This window comes from Maylandia zebra, linkage group LG3 (genome assembly GCF_041146795.1).
Source record: "Maylandia zebra isolate NMK-2024a linkage group LG3, Mzebra_GT3a, whole genome shotgun sequence".
Lineage (NCBI taxonomy): Eukaryota > Metazoa > Chordata > Actinopteri > Cichliformes > Cichlidae > Maylandia > Maylandia zebra.
Window position 1 is genome coordinate 44,381,313 of NC_135169.1, and position 20,574 is coordinate 44,401,886.

General features: G+C 39.9%; 1 protein-coding gene across 1 annotated transcript; it reads left to right on the forward strand.

The window, feature by feature from the left end:
• The first annotated feature begins 986 nt into the window (after nucleotides 1-986).
• Nucleotides 987-20,565, forward strand: LOC101471085 (urea transporter 2). Its single transcript, XM_004575539.3, has 8 exons — nucleotides 987-1,259; nucleotides 1,959-2,148; nucleotides 2,702-2,830; nucleotides 3,836-4,025; nucleotides 10,713-10,860; nucleotides 17,857-17,988; nucleotides 19,696-19,745; nucleotides 20,135-20,565. Exons 1-8 carry the CDS (start codon nucleotides 1,133-1,135, stop codon nucleotides 20,315-20,317), a joined length of 1,149 nt encoding a protein of 382 aa, XP_004575596.1. The 5' UTR covers nucleotides 987-1,132; the 3' UTR covers nucleotides 20,318-20,565.
• The last annotated feature ends 9 nt before the right edge of the window (nucleotides 20,566-20,574 follow it).

A 20,574-nucleotide genomic window follows, 5' to 3' on the forward strand; every position in this document is an offset into this window, starting at 1 on the left:
GAGGGAAGTAGATGTATTTATTGAAGCAAATAAAAGATGGATAGAGCGTGGGAGATAGAGGAAGCAAGAAAGAGAGAGAGAGAGAGATGAGCTGTCAGGGGTGCTTGAATGGCACAGCAATTGCCACCTTGCTTTTCTGCTTCAGTTGAAGTGAAAAGATTCACTTTTGGAGATGATATGTGCCATTCTGCTATTGCTTTCACCTGCTCCACTTTGGGCCTGCTAATGGATGTGCAACAACTGCCGTGCATGCACACACACACACAAGCGCACAACTTGTAATGCAGTCACCACAGAGTCGTGTTCTTTTGTTTCTCAAGCTTAGATGTCAAATCAAAGCATTTTTCCAATATTTAGGTCATTCTGTGAGTTGTAAGCCACTACAAACCTGGAAGTTTTACAGGTATACACACACTTAAAACAGCAATACAAACCTTTCTCTTAACTCAGAGTGGGGGGGAAAGACTTTTCAAGGCAGCAGTAGTGTCTTGTTATGGCTCTGGTATGGATCTACTTTAAAATGATGTCAACAGGAAGTCAAAAGCAAAGCAAGTGCTGCTCAGAACTTCCAGAACTTGGTGTCAATAACATTTCCTCTCCTATATCTTTCTCAGAGAGGACACAGCAGCACAGAGATCTGGATTATATGTTACACCTTTTGGAAAAGCATCAGATAACATGAGGTCCACAAATGGCTTTACAAATAAGGAAAGGCAAACATTCACACACATGCTGCAATAAAAAGTGGATGAGTAGCTTAAATGAACAAACAATAGGTAATGAGATGTCAGAGTGGGGCTGGCTGAAGAGAGGAGAAAGAGAGGACAAGGTCTTCTTCCTCTGATTTTGTTGGACTTTGTTGGCACTGTGCTCGAAAGCTGTGTGAATACGTTACCCCCCTGGTTTATAAGTTACCCCCTTAAACCGCACTGGAAAGGGAAGGGGGAGCGAAAGGGAGGCGAAGGAGAGTGGAGATGAACCAGAGGGAGCAGAAGGAAAGAACCAACAGAGGAACAAACACAGACGAGAACAGAACAAAAAGAGTCGCAAATAAGAAGAACCTTGAAGAGTTGCAGCATAATTATTATCCATTTGCCACGTTTTGTATTGGTGTGGCCCAGCAGCTGCAGGGATGTGGATAGAAACCAAAACAGAGATGGAGGAGGCCAGCAGGACGCGTGCCAGCTTCAGTCGGCGTGTGTTGAATGGCCTGCTATTGTGCAGTGGAGACATGGAGCACTTGGATAAGTACATGAAGGGTAGGAAAAAACTCACAATACATGTCATCCAGAAGCCTTTTCTTACAATACTAATCTTAACCCTTTAAAGCCGGTCAGAGCGGGCACGCTCCGTTTTGCGTAATTATTTTTAAATCCCTGTAGAACCAGAACCTCGTAAGCTAGCGCAATAAGTTTTTTCCATATGAAACCGGAGGAGTTGTACTTACATCTTATGCCATCAGCTTGTCCTCGGTCACGGTTTCCTTCCACATATAGCTTTGCAAAAATTGCATAAAAAGCGCTTGCAGGAACAAAAGCACAATATTTGCCGATCCAATCAGCTGTTCGTAACACTTTTCACATTGAAACAGATGTCAGCACGAACGATCGCATGTCCGCCATTTCCTGCCTGAAACCGGAAGTGACGTCATTTCCGCGGAAAATGTAGTTTTTACTTGTAGGCCTTAAAAGCCTATATTGGTGTTTTTAAAAGTCATGTTTGACTTTATGCTTTTCTGAATAGTTTCTCAGATGCTTAGAACTCGAATTGCACTGCTTTAAATAGTTTATTTTGATGCACCTGCTGCTTTCTTTGCAAATTTGCATCAAATCCAACTGCGGCTGAAATTTTGTAAAAGTTGCACTCGCCTCTTTCAGTCCACTTTTACATCTGCAAGCATCTTGCTGTGAAGTGCTGTTTATTTATAGGGACCCTTTTTTTTCCTCATGTGTCCTCAGACAAGTCATTTGTGCTACAGCTGGCAGTCTGTGGCCTGAGAGGGGTGACCAGGGTAATTCTGGCCAACAACCCGCTGAGTGGTGGTCTCATCCTGGCTGCCCTGTACTGGGCTTCCCCCTGGCAGGGCCTGCTGGGAACTCTGGGAGTGTTGGCCTCCACGCTAACAGCTGTCATCACAGGACAAGACAGGTGGGATGATATAGAAATGCACAAACACAGGCAACACTACAGAGGCTGAAAGCAGTGAACATTTATGTGTCCATATTTAATGCTTTGGTCATTCTAAAAGCACATAAATAAAACATATCCTCTTTAACCTTTGACCTTGTAATCTACTCAGGTTCGCTATTGATCGGGGCTTCTACTTAAAATTCACAACTATAAGCCCTGCATACACACCACCCTGCATTTATTTTTGAAGCCTTCTCCCTGTATTTATACCATACAAAGTGAAATGTGTTTTTAAGGTTTATAAAACAATTCCAGCTGAACAGGAGATCCTCAAATTTTTAACTTTGACTTGCAGAGAAAATTTAATGTCACCCATGGGCCTCAGCTCATTAACTCAACTGAACATTTTATTTTTCTTGAGAACCCATTAAAATCTATTTAAAGCTTTGTGTTGCATTACAGAAAAAACAGTACAGATTTATTACCTTTCAGGGTTTTTTTTATTTATGTATTTATTTGCAAAATGTAATCGTCATATGTAAATATTCCTGTTCTGTGTCTGCGTGTATAGTGTTGAGGTGGCGGGAGGTCATCATGGTTTTAATGGCATGTTGGTGTCTCTGCTTATGGGAGTGTATAGCTCAGCTGGAGACTGGTACTGGTGGCTCCTGCTGCCTGTCTTCCTGGGGTCGGCAACATGGTAAGAAACACATACACGGACGCATGTGTTTTATATTCCCTTCTTGTGTGTCCATTTTATTATAGTATAGTAGTAGTATTTCCTCAGAGTGCTTTCTCAACTCTCAAGGTTTCTCAAGGTTAATGGTTCAGGTAAGGGAATGGCTGTCATTCATGTTGTCCTTTCAGTCAGATTCTCCAAATTCAAAAGAAGATTTTTCCTTCTGTCTGCAGTCGTTCATATCTTTAATATCTGACTCTGTTTGCAAACTTCCCCATCTTTCTATATGTACTGTACATGTGAAAATCGCGGTCAACAAATATGACACTGATTAATCCAAATATAGCATGAAAGGAGGAGCTGACGTGGAGATGGGTTGCAAAGCAGCTTGGACATGCAAAGCAACCAGAGGCAAGCTATGGCATGTTGCCTAAATAGCATGCTGTAAATGTGAGGTGCCGGTTGAATGCATAGAAAGTGTATCAGCTGAGCCAGCAGTGATGCAGGCTGGCACTTAGATCAGCTGATCTACAGAGATTATATATTCTTTAAAATACATCTTGTTATTTATTGATACATTAGCTACTTGATTCTTTTTAGGGAGTAATTTTCAAGTACCCACCACCTCAGGCGTTTTCCAGACTTTAACAAATGTTAAGGTTGGTGTCATTCAGAAAAAAAAGTAGTTCATCATTATCATTATCATTATTTTCTTATCAAAAATGAACAAAGATGAATTTGTTAAATTTCTCAGTGCAGTAATGTATATTTTAAACAAAGCACATTGGAATAAAGCTTCCCCATCATGAGTTGTCTCTGCTGAGATCTACAGTAGTCAGTCAACAGGATATTCAAGAAAAAGAAGTGACTGCCTCAGTGACAAAACGTGCCTCCCACTGAAAAGTCCAGATAAACATTACAGTATACACTTTCTGGGTTTTCCTTTTGTCTATTTCATTTCTAAATGAAATAGACAAAATAGTAATATTTCTAATTACTTCTTCCTTACTCTTTTCATTTTTTCAGTGTCTTTCTGTTTAGTGGACTCTCATCGTTTTTAGACCGCTGGGACTTGCCTGCTGCCGTGTTTCCCTTCAACATTATTATCATCCTCTACCTCCTGTGTACTGGCCCAGAACACCCCTATTTTCCACACCACTCAATAAAACCACCAGGGGCCCTGGAGCCCAATGCTACAGAGCTCATAGCATTACAGGTAAAGAATATGTAAAACCTCTGAACTGGGATTCTGTCTGATAAATACTGTAGAAGTAATTACGTGAAGGTACAGAGAGGCAACTATAATCTGGAATCGACAACTAAAACCTTGAGATATGGAATAAGAATGACCAAAATACTGAAGGCTACATTGTAACTAGGGATGGGTATTGATAAGATTTTCACAATTCCGATTCCATTTTCGATTCTGTTTAACGAATCGATTCTTTATCGATTTTTTTTTTAAATAAAGAGAACACTAAGGTCGATTAGCTTACAACTTTGTTTTATATCTTCTCTTTGAACAAGATAGAAATTTAGGAGTAACATGGCCTTACAAACCCAGCAGTGAGATCTTAAGAGATCCACAGCCGACGGCTTTTCAATGGGGTGTCACAGGGTCCCCAGGAAAAAAAATAGTAAATGAAAAATTATAAAATAAATATTCTTCTGTAGCAATAACAAAGTATAACATAAAGTATTCAGTAGCAATTACACAAGAATATCCAGTAATGTCCCTGCCTACAATTAAACACGTTCACTTACCGAAAATCGGGGGTATCTCCTGTGGCAAATGGGTGCAAGCTTTTGACCACAAACTTAGACGAATGTCACCGAGCAGTGACTATCCTGGCCTGAAAGGAGATGCTACCGGTAGACTGCAGCGAGAACTGCCAGCATCTGAGCCAGACTCTGTCTGTCTCTCTCATCATGGTCGCCTAAATGCACAGCAATGGCAGGTTTTGTAATAAGGCAGATCGCGCTAACATAATATGCACTGTTAGTTGATTATTTACCTGCCGCATTAACAGGAGAAGGACGTGCAAACGTTACCGCTGCTGCTGGGTTGAGATTCACGAGTCCGGAGCGGAATTAAAAACTTCATTTAAGGTCATCGTGTGTTTTGTGAGCAAATGCTTTTGCATATTCGTAGTGTTTCCTCCCTTAAATGAAATATCTACTTTGCAAGTATTGCAAGTTGCCCTGTTGTCATCCGTTCTCGTAAAGTATAACCAAACTTTTGAGCGTTTGAGCCGCCATGTTTCCTGCCAGGTAAATGACGCTCCGCAACGTGGTGACGTCATTCGGGGCGACTGGAATCGATAAGGGAATCGATTGCAAAAATGGCAAACAATTCCAAGGAATTGAAACAGTGGGAACCGGTTCTCAACAAGAACCGGTTTTCGATACCCATCCCTAATTGTGACAGATTTTTATACCTGTCACTCTTTTGATTTTTGATTTACTTTCATACTGGGACAGAAAGTCTAACACAATGAAAATGAATTGTTCATTTGTCTCATATCATCTAGCCATGTCCAGGTGCATTATTTGCCTCAGGCCTTAGCTCCCTGAAGTTGTCCAAATGTTTTCTGTGAAACTGTGAAAATTATTGAGACTGATTTCTGCATATTCAAGTTTATGTTAGAGTTGACATCTTGGTTTTGAGTCTGACTGTGTTGGCTCAGTCCTACTGGCACAATCACCCATTATATCCTGTCTATTCACTCAGGTGCCATTTCCTAGAGTATGAAGTACTGTTTATTGCTATTTCATTACAAAAAGAGACATTTCTGTTTTCTGGCTGTCCTCACTGATATAATTAGAACTATTGAAACTATTAAAACGGATTATGAAATAAATGTGTTAAGTGTCATATAAGCTATAAACAGTACATAAAAAAAAAATCTAAATCTCTAACATCTTGCATAACCAAATAACTGTCTTTCGTGCGAGCCTAATTTCACTGGCACTAGTGATACTGTTAACTTCAGTGATAATTATCACACAGGAGAGTCAGATTTACAGTAACATTACTTTGAGACGAGGATCATTTAATGATCCAGAACACAGGTGGGCTGTGCTCAATGCATTAGGAGAACTTTATTACAGCACTATATCTCATTGATGCCATTAGGAGTTTATTAGTATCCCACACATATAAAAGCAAGTCACACTTTCTTAAAATGTGTCTCTCTGCTGAGAGTTAATGGTGCTGTGAGACTAGTAGAGAGGAAACTAATATTCTTATCCAGGATGTGCCAGAGGGGTAAATATTAAATAGTGAAAATATGCTGGCAAAGACGATTTTTAAAGATTTGGAGTCCAGCAGTGAATGCATTCGAAGTGCACCATGGGAAAAGTTTTAATTAATTTTAGTATGATCCCATTTTCTTCTAGATAGACAAATGCATATATATGAAAAAATTATAAGTGCAATTACTGGACAAGGTTGTACAGTTTGTACAATTTTAACCCACACTTGGAAACAACATGAATGCAGGATGGAGCCATGCCTTCATTTTTTTTTTCCCACCAAATGTTGATCTTACCATCCAAATGTTGCAGCATTAATCAAGGCTCATCAAAACAGGCAATGTTTTTCCACTTTTCTCTTGCCTCTCTACATTGTTCAAGGTTTTCAGAGTTACCTTGGCTGTAAAGAGTGGACGCTGTTACTGTTTCCTTCCTATCAGTTTGCAGCTTTGTGGCCATTCTCCGCTGACATCTGGCGTTAACAAAACATTTTCCCTTCAGTGATCTAATAGGTAAAGTCGCTTTCTTGGACCATTCTCTGTAAACCCTAAAGGTGGTTTTCCAGGAAAATCCCAGCAGATCAGCATTTTCTGAGATCCTAAGACCAGTGCATCTGGTGCAAACAATGATGGAACATTAAAAGTCACTTAAATCAGCTTTCCTCTCTCTGATATTTCTTCTTTCTTCTCTCTCATGTCTAAATATACTGAGAGCTTTTAATGAGATTGGCTAATTAGATATTTATTTTACTAAGCAGCAGAACAGGTGTACCTAACAAAGGAGACAGGGAGTGCCTAATCACTCCACTTTAAGTCCCACCAGCACATTAGCCACTTGATTGGTTTTATGAAATTCTGCCTGAGAAGTATCAAACTACGTGATGGTTAAATGGATTTCTGTTACTGATGAGCTGACATCATGAGGACTTCCACTAGAGATGCTGCTCATTTGCAGTCACAAACGGAAATATTAGAAGTTGGTAGGATATATAATGAAGAAAAAAAAGAGACAGAAACCAAGCTTAACTAAGGCCAGGGTTATCCTAAGAGTGCGCATCATGTTGCAGCCTGGTCTCCAGAGTGAACAAGTAACTGGGAGCACTATATGCATAAGAGCAGCCAGCTATGACTCACCAGTTACTTAGCAACAGTCAGTGGTGGCGCTCCTGTTTGGAAATTATAATGAGTCAAAACTGTTTCAACGGATGATTTTTGCTGGGAGAATGTGATTGCACAGGTTAAGCTCTTTATAAAGGTTACGGTTTTAATTGTATTCTTTTCCGTTTCTATGGAGAGAAAGGGCTTGGATTTGTGATGAATGGTTTAAATATCAGGTTCCCAGTAAGTTTGGGAGTAGGTGGGTGGGCTGAGGTGGGGGTTCATGGGGATTTGGGAACTTGGGGCTCAGCAGTCAGGGACAAAAAGACAAAACAAAGTGAGAACTTACTCCTGAATTTGAAGCTGAAAGTATAGTAGACTGTCTACAAGTTGCTGAACAGTGTACCTTTGTAAGGAATTTATTTCCTTTCATCTCTTGAATTCAAATGAAAGGCACTTACCTTGAGCTGCTTCTCACAAGACAGGAATCCAGACTCTCACCAGCTGCTGTGTTCGGCTTTTGATCTCAGTGAGCCAGCTGGCATCTCAGCACTTACACAGCAACTGAATTTAAATTCGATCTTTGGCAGACCCAATTAGGTGACCCAAATCAGAAAAGCTTTGTGGTCATGTGGATATTATAATGTCTTAACAGCTAGGTTTATGCTCTAATGACAATTTGGCAGTTTAAAAATATACAGTCTATACAAAAATATTTTGTATAGACTCACACAGAGAAACACCAAATACGCTGGCATGACATCAGGTCACTGACTTGATCATGGAAGAATATCCAGTTTCTTTGTGTTGAGAAACTCCTGTGTTGTCATTGCAGTATGCTTTGTGTCATTACCATTGTACTGTGAAACTCTGTCAGATTAATTTTGCAGCATTTGGCTGAAACTGAGCAGAAAGTAAAGCCCTGCACACTTGAGAACTCATCCAGTTATTTCTGTCATCATCAGCAAACACATCATTTCCACTTGCAGCCATTCATGAGGACATCTCATGATTGTGGATTCTGACAGTGATGTGACTGCTTTCTCAAGAGTGTCCTTGACTGGTGGAAGGGGGGTTTTATATCAAAGGAAGTAATTTACAGTCATCAAGGTTGAGGGCCAAATTATCAGCTAACTTGCATTATTTTTAATTTTTATTTCTCATGTTACCAAAGCACACTCGTAGTCAGCACAGACTGCTTTCTCAACGAAACTGGAGCTCCAGATTCTCTCCTGGGCTGTTAGTACAATTAACCTCACAGCAATTCATGCTGTTTGTCAGATAACCAGCACCACAAACACGGTCAAAAGGTGCAGGTTAGTGACTCCAATTAGCCGAGGTTATGTCTAGAAGATAAGCGAGAGCATAGTTTGAACCCACTTGTCAAACAAAGAGGACAAAAAGGAGTTATGCATTAACAAGCCCAATAACCCATGCATGACCTCAAGCCTTAATTCGGTTTATGTAAATATTTTATCCCATGTTGGGCAACATGCTGGCGTGATGGCACTCTTGCCTCGCAGCAAGAAATTTCGGGAAATGAATCCACCATCAGGCCGAGGGTCTTTCTGTGTGGAGTTTGCATCTTCTCCCCGTGTCTACATGGGTTCTCTTTGGGTACTCTGGCTTCCCCCCACAGGCCTGAGACATGTAGTTAGGTTAATTGGTGACTGTAAATTATCCATAGGTGAATATGTGAATGCAAATAGTTGTCTGTCTCTCGCCTTATGGCAAATGGGATAGGCCACTCATGACCCAGATAATCAGAAGAAAAGGGATTGATTTTATCCCATGTGTTGTTGCCACAAAAGAGAAAATGACATATAGATACCAAATGCATTAGGCAGTAGTCAGGTGAGGCACAGCTGCAGGAGAAGCCAACGCACCGGAGCTGCATCGGCTCACCACGCCGTCCTGCGTAAATAGCACTGGGTCCTGAGTGTGTGTTGTGGTTGGTGAAGTATTTGGCGGTGATCTGGAAAACTGCACCCGAGTATTGTTAAAACAGCAACCGTGAATAAAGTATGCTGGAAAGCATGAACGTGTGGTCGGGTCTGCCGTGGATTTATTACACCAGCTTAACGCATATGCAAATTTGAGCATTTTAACATGGGAGTCAGCTGGAATTGAATAGCCTGTGGAATCAGCCAAGAATCAAGTGTCCATTTAGGGAACTTCAGTCTTTGGCTCCTGTGCTTTGACTTCAGCTTTCATCCACTGGAGCCGAGAGACATTCTTTCAGTTTTTGTGCATGACTTTGCTTCATTATTTCTTTAAGAAAATAACAAAACACTGATGGCAGGGACATGACCTTAGAAGACCTGTAAGCAGGCTTCCTGGTATGAAGCTATCTGACAGAGACTACAGACTGAAGTTGTTTCTTCTTTTTTGTAGCACATTGCCTAAAGTGCATTTCTGTACACGACGATATGCAAAGTAACTGCAAAGTTGTATAAACTAGATTAGCCATGCTGCCAGCCGTCAGCCCTGTAAGGTGTCCTGAATATGGAGTCAAGATTTACACACGATTCCATTAACAAGCATCACACCCCGTGGCACAGTTTGTCCCTCACACTAAATAATTACTTTCCACAACTTTCAGCTCCATCACCTCAGATTCTTTTTTTCAGTTTTTTTCCCCACATATCAAAGTTTCTCCATCTTTCCCTCCTTCAGACATATTTCATTGTTTCCTTTCTGATTCACTCCATCTGTCTGTCTTTCATCGCATAAAAAGCTGTTCCTTTAACTTAATAGATTCCCTTTTTGTTTGTTACTTATGAGATTTACACCCTCTAAACCGTTCTTTTCATCTCTGTGCCTCTCTTCCTTCCAGTCTGTTTCCCTGCTCTGCTGTGCAAATCTCCTTCCTCCTTTCTTCCTTCTTTATCTCTCTCCTTCCCTTTAGTTTACAACGAACAAGGTCACTGTGATCCTGTCCCATCCTCATATTCCTTGCTACTTCTTCTTTCCTCTTCCTAATTTCCCCATTTTTATCCAGTATTTATTTTCTGTTGCTCTCTGTTTTACTTTTCTTCCATCAGTCTTCCTCCTCCATTCTTTCTTTCACTCATGTTTCCTCTGGTTCTCTCCAGAGATGGTGATGACGTCGATCCTATTTATATTTGATGTCTTCGGCTTCAGTCAGTCTGCTGAGGATGGTGCTCTGGCTGCACTTCACTGACAGTGTATTTAATCTTGCACAAACACACACGCATACACAGGCACGCATGCAAGAGTTACAGCAATATAATGAAAGACCGTTTATGACTTCTAAATATCCGCGACAGGCAGGTGCACCAGCACATCACCATGGAAACTCTTCATTTAACTGGTTTGGATGCAGCACGGGTGTGTGTGAATGTTGGTAAAAAAAAAAATGCTGATTTAAGCTGCAAGAAAGTCACTGAGGTTATTTCAACCATTGTGTTATTATGTTTTTGTGAGAGTGTTTCTGCTCTTGCAACTTATATAAATTCTGTGTAATGCTCTTCAGTATGCTAGGTAATAAAAGCAAAGCAAATAATCCCCTAAGTCCTCTCTTTGTCCAGGTAATACGTGGCATCCCTCTTGGAGTGGGTCAGATCTTTGCCTGTGGGGACCTGGGACCGTCCCTTCTCATCTTGGGAGCAGTTTTCCTCTACTCCCCCTTGCTCACTGTCCATGCTCTGCTGGGATCCGCAGTAGGAACGCTGACCGGTTGGTTTCAATCTGTGTGCTCATGTGGCTGCGTGGGAGGAGTGGGAGAGAGAAAAGTGTTATTGCATTTGTTTGTGCATCATACAAATGCACCACTCACAATAAATCCCAATTTAACACAGTCTTCAGTGATACTGGGATCAACTTGTCAGCATTTCATTGTATGATACATCACCTTAGAGCTCACCACTTACAGGGAACTCCTAAACTTCACAGTAAAATGTGAGGAGGTGAGTATTACTGTGTGAAAATAGTTGTATAACAATGTCCTCAGTGGCTCTGGGGTACCATTTCCAAGCATGAGACAATATTTATGATAGAAAGCCAGCAGTACAAACTATTTATGCTTACTGAGGGGAGAAGTAAACATCACAAGGTAGTTTTGTTTGTGTTATGGGGGGGTAGAAGGATCCAATTTACCTTCACAAAGGACTTAAAGTCTGCCTTTTTTGAGCCTATTAGGCCTTTCTTGAAAACATTGTAAATATAAGACACAAAACACAAAGAGAAATACAGCCTCAGTCAGACTGAAAATTGGAGTAGCTCATGGTTCCCTACAGAGCTGCTCTAGGTCTGTTTCATGCTCTGACGTCTGTGATTTTACAAATTGTGAATCCATTGTTTATCCATATGAACCTGCTTTAGTTTACTTTAGGAAAAATGCACACATTGGACAGGTTGCAAATCAATTACAAGGCTGGAAGACACAGATTATTCATATTCTTATTCACACAATTATCCTACAGTAATTTACATGCCTTGAGATTGATACCCAGGTGGAAGCATGATGATAATCCCAACTGAGTCATTAACATTTACACATAATATACTGGAAAACTCTGTTTATATTAACAATATTAACAGATTTGGCCTAAAAGCTATGCTTTATCGTGCTTTACTGGTTTGTGAAACAGTGTGTCAAAGTTGGTGTTACGCATGTAGTCACACCTGTGCCCAAAAGCAAAATGCAATACCTCTGCCAGGACCTGAAGACGTAAATGTCTGCATGCGAAGTGTCAAATGAAAGTGTGTTGTAATGAGTTCAGTTTCAGGTTATGTTCATGCATCTCTCTGAAATTAAGACATGTCAGCAGCAGATATATAAATAAGAAACTGTTAGCAGCAGCAGCTTGTGCGCACGAAGCTAAATAAAACACAAAGCAATTAGCCATGCAGAGCACTAATACTGCTGGCTTATATACACACCCACGGGGCTGTGGCACAGTGTTCTTCTGATATCTGCTTCACTCTGACTCTGTTTACACAAAAGAATGAGAAACGCTGGACGTTCAGCACTGATTCCAGCCACATCTATGTAACTTTAGTAAAGTGTCCTAAAATACTGTGTGTGTGTGTGTGTGTGTGTGTGTGTGTGTGTGTGTGTGTGTGTGTGTGTGTGTGTGTGTGTGTGTGTGTCTACATCATGTGTGTTTGTAGCTATGAGTCATACAGAATAAAAAAAAGAAGAGTGGGAGTGAGCTGGTACAGCTACACACTCACACAAACCTGTGGACACATGCTAACAGTGGCAGGGACATACACACAGGAGTGCAGAAACACACAAACACAAACAACCACACAGACTGCTGCAATAAAAACAACGGTGTGATGGGAAAGTAATCAAAGGGATGTGACTATAATGAGATTGTGTAGGAGACAGAGCCAAGAGGAAGCAGCCTGATGTAGCGTAGCAGCTAAATGCAGACAGACAAAATGCCAAAGTCTCTCTCACTGCTGTTTGTGCATTCTCTCTTTTTTCTGTGATCCATTCTTCTTTCCTTCATTTCTTTGTAATGTGGCTTTTGCTCTTAGTGATTTTAGAATTTTAGTCATATTTTAGCCATATTAAGCTATTTGAAGTATTTTATTAACATGAAAGTCACTCACTTTTGTCTCTGTCATTTAGACACCTGTAATTTCGGGCTCCATCAGAAAGATTTTAGCTGCTGCAAAACCCAAAATTTAGCCGCTAGCCTAAAATATGCTCTTATCCAGCAAACAATCCTGTTCCTAATTTTAAATGCTGTTGTTACTGCAATTGGCTTACTATACATCTGCCAGGTGACAAATCTCTCAAAAAAGAATAAAACTAAACTTAATTTATTATTTTTGTACTTTTTGTCTACAAAAGTCTGATGTATCAGATTCCTCTGCATCACAGATCTCCACAGTTGTTCTTAACTACTAAACTATACTGTATATACAGTCATGAGAAAAGTTCATAACATTTACTGTGTAATTATAAGCATCATTTAACCTCTTGGTATTGTTTGGTGAACCAGAAGCTCTGAATAAATGTAAAATGGACACCCACACACCGAAAGAAAAGAAGCCACAGCGGCAACAATTGAGACAGTTGAGAGTGTGAATAAGTGCTACAAGGTTAAACTTACAACTGAATCCTGTTCAGTAGAGAATTAGAACAAGAATAGAAGGATCAGTGTCAGGAAACAAAACATGGAGATGGAGAATTGAGAAAGGGTATAATAAGTTTTGAAGGGAAAGTAAGGATAAGGCGTGACCTGAGTAAATGAAATAAAAAAGTGACAGGGAGAGAAACAACAAAAGACCTTGTATCATTATTTGGACAAGATAAGTAAACCGATAATCTTTTGTGATATACAAAAAAACCTGTATAATTCATCTATGGACTAAATGTCACCATTTTATTTCTTTGTTTGTTTGTTTAGGTTTTGTTTTGTACTTACAAAGTATGAAATCAGTGACAAAAACATAAATAAAAACAAAAAAAATGACTGTAGTGCTAAATGTGTAAAGATCAAATGGCAGGCAGGTGGCAGATGTTCAGAAATGTGTAATTTATTGACAGGCCGATGAAATCATTGAGGCTGTCTCAGCTTAACAGCTTCATCGCCTTTTAATGTCTTCAGAAGGAGGCAGAAAGATACAGAAGCATGGGTCAGACTTGGAGAGGAGAGAGTGTGAGGACATTTTTAGAGCTGTCATTCAAAGGATTGTGCTGTAAACTAGTCCCATGAGGGATTTCAGGAGGAGGAGATCAGGGGCTGTATGTAGGCCATAGCCTGTCTACCTTCTGCTGCATTCATATTGTGTATCAGGTACAGGAGGAAAGAAAAAGTGAGGCATCAGAGAAGTCAACTACGGTTCACTCTTAACTCTGGGTTCTTTCATCAAAAGATTTTTCATCAAATCTCACATCTGCATTTGTGATTTTGCATAGCGTAGCATCAGGAGAACAAAAGAAAGGAGGAAGAAGGATGTTTATTTGTGACATGAAGTATAATGTTGTAATGCATAGGGATGTTTAAAATATATCAAATTAGAGTGTAAAGTAAACGGCAACACCTGCTTTTGTGATTTTATTTAGGCTCTTGGCAGAATTATGGTCAAACTGTACACCAGTGGTCTTGAGTCAGACCTTCGGGTATTACATAAGAAGCTTAACGACATACATGAAGTATTTTCTGTGAATGGCTGAGCTGAACAGTCGGAAATTTCTGTTTATAAAGTCAAAGCATGTTTCTATTAAATTTCATAGTAATAATAGAATAATGGAAATTTCCAAAGGTATGATGATTTCCAGCAAATAACTGTAGCAATAATCATGAATCAGGCCAGCAAAAAGAAAAACTGCCCATTTCTACTATATTTCATAGTAATATTGTTTTCACATTTTTATTCCATTATTACCATGTTATTACCAAGCTGTAATATAAAGTACTACTAAAGCTAAGATAAATAATTCCATCTGATGCTTAGACTGTTGAACCCTAGAGAGTATTAACATTTGAGTCCACAATTTTCCCCCTTAAAAACATCAAAGGATGCGTCACTAGTTGCATGAAGCCCAGAGGATCAGCGCCTCCAGAATTACTTTCATGGGTATAGCCACTAAAAATATTGGGGTGGCACACCTGAAACAGAATTTCCAGCTTTATTATGCTGTTCCTGCCTCTCACCCTACGGTACCTAGGATAGCGCAGAATTATTACCAACATAGGACGGTCTTGTCAGGAGGGCCCACTGGGTGGGAAAGGAAATTTAGGAGGCAAATACCAAAATACCAAGTTAGACATTATGCAAAGTTCGTATGAGTTCATTGCGATAAATTTCTCCACCATTTAGTCTTTTTGCAAGTCACTGTTAATGGAGGAATGTGAAAAAGAAATGGGAGGAGAGGAGAAAAAAGGAGAGGGGACATACTGGATTTAATATGATATGAATACTCATTCTGACTCATTCTGATAGCACAGATGACATCAGAAAGAGAGTTTCACATCCAGAAACACACAAGAATAAAGACGTAAAAACAGTAAAAAAAAAAAATTTAGTATCCTCCAGGGACTTTCTCCATCAAAGCTATTAGTCTTTAATGGTGTAGAAAGAGACCAAGTGGGAAAAGGAGGAGTGATCAAACAATGAAGGGAACAAGAAAAGTACTGCGTGTGAGAAACAAAAGAAAATGGTTGGAATAAAAGATGGAGAGTGTGAAAGGAAGCAGAGACAAGAGGGGAGTGAAGCGTTTAACGAGCAGCTGCTGAAGGAGGTGGCCGTAAAAACAGAAAAAGCAAACGGGAGTGGAAGCCAATAGTCTAGCAGACACAGAGTAAGGAAGCACCACAGGGGTGTGGTCAGTCTGCTTCAGGTCCAGACTGCCAAACTGCTGCTGCCAATGCCTTGTAATAAGGAAATCAATCACAGCACTGCCTGAGGGTCATTAATCTACAGACGAGCCACCAAAATTGATAGTTCCTTATAAAATACAGTCTGTAAAACCAGCATCAAAGCGACCACGCACAGTCGCCATGCATTTACACTGTGTATTATCTTTCATTTTCAGGCATTAAAATGAAAATGGCTGAAAGATAAAAAATAAAAATGTACTTAGCAAAGTGGAGCTCATCCAACTTAGTGCACATGTGTGTAAATGATTTATAAGAAGAGCAAATGGAGGATTAAAGGGTCACTCCTCACAACCAGACCGTGTTCAGTTATTTATTTTATAATATTCGACATATCCAGACAGTTAAAAATCCATCACTCCTACTACAGGGCTCGTGCAATATGCACTCTTTTTATCCAGTTTATATAGTCACTTGCATTAGATCTGAGGGAAGGCACTGGGGATTAGACACAATATTGGTGTGGCTCTTGGAATGGAAATATTTCAGAAGCTGGTGGATTATCACGCTATTTTTCACATTGATGAACAGAATTTGGGCATAATGTGTCCTAATGACTTACAGGTTAAGCTTGTTGTTAACGAGTACACGATAGATTGCCATGAAAGCTGATATTGGTATGTCCTTGAAATGAATATTAATTATTTCGATTGTGTCCTAACTATTAATCTGCAATCTACAACAGGTCAACATTTGAATATGTCCAATACTGTAATTAGATTATCTCCTGACATACTAATTAGCAATTGCTGGCATTCTGCTGATGGATTGGGATGCATTACATTAAAAGGTGTTTACCTACATGAGGGAAGTGAACATGCAGCCATTGCAAATTAGGTATATGACAATGGAGCAAAGTTTAAATAATCAATCAGGAAACAATCTAACACAAAAACTTTTCCAAAAGGTCAGATCTGCTCCAAATGTAAGGTTGAAGATGCATCCATCCAGCTCCATCTGTTGCCTTCCTCTTATCTGATTCAGGGTTACAGGTGGGCTGAGGTTATTCTGGGTCGAGAGGTGGGGTACACCGTGTACAGGTGACCAAGCTATTGCAGAACTAACACAAACAGACAACTGTTCACACTCATATTCCGGGGTACACGAAGAGAACCCACATAGACAGAGAGGAAACAATCAAACTCCACATAGAAAAGCCTCAACCAGTCAGTGGATTGTGCGCCACAACACTGTGTTGCAATACTTTTTTCTTTTTTTTTACATTTCAACAAAGGTTAAATATTTCAGAGAAATGTTAACTGTCATGCTCACTGATTCTGGAAAAAAAAAACTTGTTGGCCTTTGCAGACGAACTCAGTGGCTCTACGTGTTCTTACTTCATTGTATTGAAATTGTTATTCTCCCTCAAGAAGGTTAGGAGACATTGTGCAGCTGGTGCCGGAGGCCAGGGAGAAAAAATGTCAGTGCTTTTGGCCCTGCAGAGATTTATCTGGGTCAGCATGCCCCCTGTGCAGTTTGCTTTTAGTTTCAGCGTCACACTGTTGTGGATATCTCGTGTGCACGTGAGTCAGAGGCAAGGCATTGACCTTGTCTTAATCCACCTGCCTTCTTGACATCAAACTCAGAATGAATTAATCTCTTGTGATGAAGATTTGAATGTTATTCTCTGTTTCAAATCTAAAACTGCATGTCACTGATATGTTAAGTGTTAAGAAAATGTAATAGGCAGATTCCCTTTGGTGTGGCCCCATTCGACATACAGTGGCTCAATTCAACCTGCAATATTCTGGAATACAATAGACAAAGCAGGCAAACTGGCAGCGGTTACCTTAGTGATGCATCATATTCTGTAAACCCAGTTACACAAGACTTTAAAATACTAACTGCTCTTCTAGGAGCTTCAGTGAAATGTTGATATTTAGTGACATTTGTTCTCTAATCTGTGCTTTTCTCTTATTTTTGTATTTTGATTGTATATATATTCTCCTGTTTGCTATTTATTCTTGCTGTCCACTATTTATATTTTATTGCTGTGGAGCACCCACAATTTCATTATACATGTACAATGACAATAAAGGCCGATTCTATTCTATTCTACTCTGGACCAGTTTTTGTCTCTTCCTGTGTGTTGATTTGAAGTAGCAGCCAGGAAACATTAAAATGTCCTTATTAGGTTACACGCAAATTACACGTTGCACTGAGAGCAGCCACACAATAGTGTGCATGTAGCACCACCACATGGACAGTTATTTAGTACTTCAGCTTGTCAGTGATGGATACAGTAATTAATTGTTATTTGTGTATTTCCACTTGTGTTATTACCATATCTGTGAACAAGTGTGACTCATTCATTGGCTCTTGTGTGTGGCAGGTTTGTCCATGGCAGTGCGTCATGAATCTCTGTACTCAGGTCTGTCAGGGTTTAATGGAGCTCTGGGCTGCATGGCTGTTGGAGGATTCTTCATCTTCAGCTTGTGGACGCACCTCTTTGCTATCGCCAGTGGTAACACAGACACACAGACACACACAGGCACAGTTATTATCTGTTGTCTCAAGTATCTAATGGCAGTTAAATGACGCTGTAGTTACATAACAAATGATGTAAGATGGCATTTAAGTACAAATTTATTCTGGGGGATGCTCTTCTCTTGCCATTGTGTATACTCTAATATGCACAATAGCTTTCGCCTTAGAAAAAGCGCCCTACCAAACAAGTACCTTGGGTATCAGGAATGTGGTGGGAAATCTGACAAATGGAATATGTGGAGTTACCTGCTGTGGTGACGCCTTTTAGATAAGAGAACAGCTTAAAATGGCTTTCAACAGCAATACAACAATATTGTTTCCCATTTTTAAAATAATATGTTCTTGAAATGAAGTGGCCTTCCTTGTATTTGTCTTACAGAATTAATAAAACAGCAAAACAATATTTTTGCTTGTGTAATTGTGAGTCTCAGTACTTAAATATGCCACTGGAGGGCATCAAAGGTTTTATTACTGGTCCAAATGTAAGATTCCCATTGCCTCTGTCCATGGTGCTGAAGCATTAAAGCAGGCTGTCACTTAGCTTTAACCCTTTAAACCAGATGTGGACAACTCCAGGCCTCAAGGGCCGGTGTCCTGTAGGTTTTAGATGTATCCTTGACCCAACACAGCTGATTTAAATGGCTAAATGACCTCCTCAACATGTCTTGATGTTCTCCAGAGGCCTGGTAATGAAATAATCATTTGATTCAGGTGTGTTCACCCAGGGTGATATCTAAAACCTGCAGGACACCGGCCCTTGAGGCATGGAGTTGCCCACCCCTGGGTTAAAGCAGTCAAATGTATTTATTTTTTTTAAATTAATCTTGATAATGTGGGTAAAAAGTTTTCATGTGTCGAAAACCTGATAGTAATAAAGAAATACTCACAGCAACCAACTTACTTTGAGAGGAAATTGAGGTCAAACAAACAAGACCCATTTACATGGGTCTCTGAGATAGTCACCCGTTTGAATGAAAGGCCTCTTTTTTGTGCATTTATGTAATTTGCTCAATGTGCTGATATCCTTTGACTCATCAAAATGTCACTTACTCCATCACAGCTCTTCTCAGTGAATCATCACTAAATGAATTCTTTTGTTGATCATTCTGATGTTGAATCATCCCTCCTTAAGAAGAATATGGCATGTCTCCATTAATGACCACATACATATGAAATAAACAGCTTATTGAACCCGCAGTCACTCCATTTATGTACATACACTACTTCCACTTTCCTGTCATTAATTCAGTTTATTTCCCCCTTTTCTACATTATCCCTCTACTTATTACTGCTCCTCTCCTTTTTTCCTCTCCTTCATGCTGAATAGCTGTAATTACACTGAACAATTATTTCTAATTGTGTCAGTTATAAGCTGGAAAGGCATTCTGAATAGACAGATTATCTTTCTATTCAGAATGTGTTTCCTTTTCAAACCTTTAACACATAAATACAGAATAAAATTGCAGCTCAGGCAAAAAGCGGTACTGACCCCTCTGAAAAGGGACCTAATCTGCTCACATTAGGTAAATTGGCCTTACGTGGAGCTGGTACTGTGTCTACTGTCAGGAGAAAGTGCGACTAAATACCACAGAGCAGTATGTGAGACAGAAACCTGGAGAGTGATAGGGAGTGAACATGTGGAGGATATATTTGACCTAATCTTTTATTTTTCTCCCGTCCGCAGCCTTCTTCTCTGCATATGCTAACATTGCTTTGAGCAATTTGATGGGAACTGTGAGTACACACAGAGGCCTTTCACAACCCTTTTCACATTTTTGATCCCACGCTTGCAAGCTTGGCTTCTTATGTGTTAAACTCTGTAGAACTTCCAATTCTTCCAAAGTAGGATATAGCTTTCAAATTGATTGGAACTACATTGTGAAATTTAAATCACTTTCTTTAGCCTTAGATGTGTTTACAGGAGCCACCAAATGTAATTAAAATAACTATAACTTTCAAATAAGTAGTTACAATAGATACATGATCCCTGTACTTTATGGATTCAGTGTCCTAAAAGCTTGCATATATATAGAAGGAGAATTTCCAAAAGCAGTGGACATGAAATTTTGTCTCACTTCAGTCTTATTCATTATTAAAGATCCTCTCTCTTTTTTTCTGCCAAGGTTGGTCTGCCAGCATGCAGCTGGGCAGCTACTCTGGTGGCCACACTGATGTTGCTGTTGACCGGCAGTTTAGCAGCGTACCGCATCCCGACTGGTCAAGTGAGAGCTCCTGAACGCAACCTGCAGTTGCGAAGCCAATGGGAAGCTGGAAACACCGAAGAAAGGGAGAGCGCAGATGTGTAGCGTGAAGATAGACATGCACCTGTGTACGCAGCACTGTATCTGGACTGTCATGTTGTTAGCTGGATGGAGTAGACCATAAAAGTTTTAGGTAAACATTCTCATGTCAGCATAGGCTTGTTAAAGATGGTGAACACTTTACTGAACACTTTAAGGAGGAGTTCATTCTATATTTTGCCCACAGTGTGGCAATTAAGGCACAGTAGTGAATTGATCAGTTGTCTTTACATAAATGTATGTATTCAAACCTGACCATTTCT

Coding starts and splice junctions, on each gene's coding strand:
- LOC101471085 (XM_004575539.3), top strand. CDS start 1,133: ATGTGGATAGAAACCAAAACAGAGATGGAGGAGGCCAGCAGGACGCGT. Junction 2,149..2,701: donor GTCATCACAGGACAAGACAG/GTGGGATGATAT, acceptor CTGCGTGTATAG/TGTTGAGGTGGCGGGAGGTC. Junction 4,026..10,712: donor CAGAGCTCATAGCATTACAG/GTAAAGAATATG, acceptor CTCTTTGTCCAG/GTAATACGTGGCATCCCTCT.